Source organism: Sapajus apella, unplaced genomic scaffold (assembly GCF_009761245.1).
Source record: "Sapajus apella isolate SASKATOON/1434 unplaced genomic scaffold, GSC_monkey_1.0 scaffold95, whole genome shotgun sequence".
Taxonomy (NCBI): domain Eukaryota; kingdom Metazoa; phylum Chordata; class Mammalia; order Primates; family Cebidae; genus Sapajus; species Sapajus apella.
Genome location: NW_022437035.1, coordinates 6,233,418 through 6,238,255, shown reverse-complemented (window position 1 = coordinate 6,238,255; position 4,838 = coordinate 6,233,418). Strand labels below are relative to the sequence as shown.

Sequence of the window (4,838 nt, the reverse complement as noted above, 5' to 3'; positions counted from 1 at the left end):
AAAAAAAAAAAAAAAAAAAAAAAAAAAATGCAATGACTTGTTAGTAATTTTGGTAGTCTCTAAAGTAACTTGGAGTCCTAGTTCAATCCAATATAAATTTGATATCTTATGTTTTAAATCAATGTTTCACTGACGATAAATTTATATATATATATATATATATATATTATATATACATATATATTCACATAGAAAGTTACAGAATTGGGTGGAAAGAAATAACTAGCTATATAAATTACACAAACTCCCCCCAAACCATTCTCAACTCTTGTGGCTTCACACTAAATTATGAAGTTCCCAATGTAAAACCCAATTTGATTTCAACACTAAGCAAATTACAACAGCCTAAGCATGTTCTTTCCACATAATGCTTGCAACATACATTCAATTTCTGGAGCACTTTTGTACAATGTCTAAAATCCTCAAGCTAAAAGCAGAACCCAACACAGAATCACGTTTCTTTTAAATGAAAAAGATTCATCTACCTATATGAGATGAATAATAACATAATTAGAAATCATTAAAAATGTGCAGAATGAGGCCAGAGAAACTACTTGAGGTCAAAGACTACAGGACACTAATCGTATAGATGAGGAAACTGACACCCAGAGAAGTTAAGTGACATTCCCAACAGCAATTAATGACACAGATGGACTCAGCATATATGTCTGTCAATCCAGAACTTCTCATTATTCTGTACTACCTCTGCATTTAATGTGCTCTTAGAAAGTCACCAACATCTAAAAAACACATTAAGACTCAAAAACTAGGAGACACAATAATGTTCGCAACAGTCTTTAGAAAGCAATTTCTTAAAGGAATCTCAAAAATTCCAAACAACAAGCACTGAAAGCTGGCTTTTTTTTTAATTTTTTTATCCAGAGCCCTACTTGATCAAAAACTTGCTCTTTAATCCAATGCAAAACATCAATTAGCTTTTTTTTTTTTTTTTTTTGGAGACGGAGTTTCACTCATGTTACCCAGGCTGGAGTGCAATGGCGCGATCTCGGCTCACCGCAACCTCCGCCTCCTGGGTTCAGGCAATTCTCCTGCCTCAGCCTCCTGAGTAGCTGGGATTACAGGCACGCGCCACCATGCCCAGCTAATGTTTTTGTATTTTTAGTAGAGACGGGGTTTCACCATGTTGACCAGGATGGTCTCGATCTCTTGACCTCGTGATCCACCCGCCTCGGCCTCCCAAAGTGCTGGGATTACAGGCTTGAGCCACCGCGCCCGGCCCCCAATTAGCTTTTAATAATTAAAACTGCTATAAACTACCATAACTGTTCTTTTTTCTGTATCTATACTATTCACTTACTAAAAAAATATCTGATGGCACAGAATATGCTGATAACTGCACTGGGTACTGGGGACATCAGGGAACAAAACAGACAAGGCCTCTGGCTCTTCTAATGGACAGCTGGGTGCAACTCTCTAAAAATACTACTCTATGATTTGACAGGATATTTACAAAGTCCTTCACCACTCTACACCACTCTAACATTTTCTTCCACCTCTTCCAAACTTATAACAACCTTCACCACACCTCCTCTAAAACATGAATACTTCCTTTGGTAACTCAGCATTCCACTTTAATAAAGAAGATGTGAACGTGTTAACTAGAACTACAGCAGATTTTTAAACTGACTTTACCACTCCTCATGGCCTGTGGCAAATTTCAAGAACTTTTCACAATCCATAATAACCCTTCCTGGTTCACAACTCTGGTCTCAGATGACTGCTAACACACTCATCCTACCCTCCACTAGAAATCTGAGTCAGATGGTTTAGGAGCAACCATGATGTTGGGAAGCATCTTCAGTGGACCCCTTTATGAGCTTACTTGCTTCCTCTCCTTCTGTTTATTTCCTCTGGATTCTTCAATATATCTCTGGATTCGGTATATCTCCAATAATTCAGCATCGAATTTTATCAGGTGTGTTTCTTGTGCACAAATTAACTTTTGGCAACAAATCTGTTTCCCCTACATATTAAGAGATGCTCAATTTGCATCTCTTTAAGTTTCTCATGCTTCCCCTTCTTCTCCACCTCTTAAATCCTTAAAGATCTATAAACAAAAGCACCCTGAGAAGTCATAATTAATGGGACTTCTTTGGAATATCCACTAACCTAAAGCAAAAGTTCACATGCCTTGCTGACCAGAATCATTCAGGGAGCTTTGTAAGGATGTATTCCCAGGCCCTATCCTCAGAGATCTTAATTCATCAAGTCCTGCATAAGTTCGAAGAATTTAGGTAGTCCATACCATTTCTAATGATCAGCCTTAAACTAGACAACCACTGAAGAACCTGGGCTATGAGCTGAGAAACTTGGGTTCTTTCATGGCTGGCCATTAACTACAAGCAGGGCTGTACCACTGTGTTGGTCACTTGAAGTTCTCTGAGTCACCTGAAAATGAGGGATTAATTGGAACCAAAAGAGGTCTTTGTAGGCAGCCAATCTAAAATTCTAGAACCCTCCAAATTTAGTTTAATATCACATACTATACTGGTCTCAAAACAGCGTCATTCTGGCTGGGGGCTCACGCCTGTTATTTCAACACTTTGGAAGGCCAAGGCAGGCAAATCACTTGAGGTCAGGAATTCCAGCAAGGCCAACATGGTGAAACTCCAGTCTCTACTAAAAATACAAAAATTAGCTGGCCGTGGTGTCCCACACTTGTAATCCCAGCTACTTGGGAGGCTGAGGTAGGAGGATTGCTAGAACCCGGGAGGCGGTGGTTGCAGTGATCAGAGATCGCACTACTGCACTCCAGACTGGGCAGCAGAGTGAGACTCCATCTCAAAAAAAAAAAAAAAAAGTATCATTCTGTAAGTTCTTCTAGCCTATCCAAGTCACAGGCCCTATAAAGGGAAGACTTTCTGCATGCCATCAATGTCTCCTGTCCTACTGAACAGCCCTGAATCTTAAAGGATAAGGTCCCCACCACCTCTCCATGGACAAATCACAAACATTTGACGTTAAAAAAAAATCATCTCCTGTAATTCAACCCAGGCCTCTCACGGCATTATCATTCACATATGAGAAAGTTGAACCTCAACTAAGAAAGTATGCGGTTTTGGAGTTTTGTTTGGTTTGGTTGTGAAAAAATAGATGTCACAGGCAGGGCGTGGTGGCTCACGCCTGTAATCCCAACACTTTGGGAGGCCAAGGCGGGCAGATCACGAGTTAAAGAGTTCGAGATCAGCCTGACCAATATAGTGAAACCCCGTCTCTACTACAAATACAAAAATTAGCCGGGAGTGGTGGTGCACACCTGTAGTCCCAGCTACTCAGGAGGCTGAGGCAGAAGAATCGCTTGAACTGCACTCCAGCCTGGGAGACAGAGCAAGACTCCGTCTCAAAAAAAAAAAAAAAAAAGATGTCAGAAAACAAAATGGATATCAAGATACTACAAAGGTAAGAATTTAGGCCTGGGTCTGGAAAGGGCATTTGAATTTGAATATCAATACCTAACAGTAATCCATGTGCAAAACTCACAAGTGAGATTATCAAACTCCAGGGGAGTCTATTAATGTGACCATAAAATCTACCCCTTAATTTTGACGTAAGTTTTCCAGTCCAAAATACTACCGACAACATAATCTTATGGGTCCGGAAATGCCATACAACAAGCAAAATTTCTCCCGGAGAAATAACACTGTAAACAATTGCGGAGCAGTTTGACCAGTGTTCCCTGAGCTACGTAAACTGCCCCCAACCATCCTTCCCACCTAAGTACTACCAGGTCAGGAGGATGTCCTGCTGCACGATCAGGCGGTCACTCCTCCTTTCCACAAGGCCCAGGCCCGCACCGTGCGCCCCGGGGCTCCCATGACCCCCGACCTCCAGTCTCTGGCAACGACGGATCCCCACAGACTCGGTAGGGGGCGAAGGGCGCACACCCACCTCCCGGGAGTCCGTGGGAATAACCCCGGGCGCTCCGAGGGTACGTCCCACACTCGGAGCCACACGGGCCCATCTCCGACAGGTCCGGGAAAGCAGCCCTAGCCCGGGACCCCGCCTCCCCCGCACCTAGGGTCCGGGCCAAGCTCGGCCGCTGAGCTCCCATTTCCACTCCCACTCCCAGCGCCACCCCCTGGCAGCGGCGATGGCCCGGGACGCCCCTCCCCGAGCCCCGCACGCAGTCCCCAGCCCTTCCAGGCCACTGCCTCCTCAGAGGGTGATAGCCGCCTGGCCCGGGCTGAGGCCGAGGCCGGCCCCTCCTCCAGCTCCTCTTCACCTCCCGAGGAGACAGGGGACGGGGGTGGGCTTCTTACCGGGCAGCAGGACATGGCGAGGTCCGCCACGGCACGGCCGCCTCCTCCGCCACCCCACCAGGCTCCCTGCCAGGGCCGGCGCGGAGCAGCGACTTAGCCGCTGGGGCGTCTCGTCCCGCAGCTACTCCGCAGCCGCCGCCGCCGCCGCCTTCTCACAACCACAACAACATGGCGGCAGCGGCCACACAGAGCGCGCTCCCGATGCCGAGCCGGGCGACGAGCGGGGACGCGCGCGCACGCTAGGGCGCTGAGCCGGGTGTCCGGGAAAGGAGGCGGGTCTCCCCTGTTGGACGGGGGCGGGGACTGGACAGGTGGTCACGCCCCAGGAGATGGGCGGGGCTGCAGTCCAGACTAATACCCGCGGCTAGGGAGAGGCTCGTAAAAAAGCCCAGCGGGGAAAGATGGGCTAGACAGATGGGAAATGGGCGGAGGAAAAGACATGACAAAAAAAATTTGGAAGAAAACCAAAGGTGGTCCTACAGGTTTATTTAGGAGGCATCTTTTCCAAGCTCTGTAACCCTGGGCAAGACATGGCTCACTCTACTTACCAGAAAAATA

At 46.3% G+C, this 4,838-nt stretch overlaps 1 protein-coding gene across 14 annotated transcripts in view; it reads right to left on the bottom strand.

The window, feature by feature from the left end:
* Positions 1 to 4,503, bottom strand: part of MTMR3 (myotubularin related protein 3) — a 130,399-nt gene extending 125,896 nt beyond the window's left edge. For 8 of the 14 annotated variants that reach the window (XM_032256826.1, XM_032256833.1, XM_032256842.1 and 5 more), the window contains exon 1: positions 4,281 to 4,503. In XM_032256826.1, the coding sequence (XP_032112717.1) occupies positions 4,281 to 4,295 (15 nt within the window). In that variant the 5' untranslated portion in view covers positions 4,296 to 4,503. The remainder of the gene's footprint in view (positions 1 to 4,280) is intronic. The other 6 variants (XM_032256837.1, XM_032256849.1, XM_032256832.1 and 3 more) reach the window with 3 other exon arrangements.
* Positions 4,504 to 4,838: the final 335 nt, after the last annotated feature.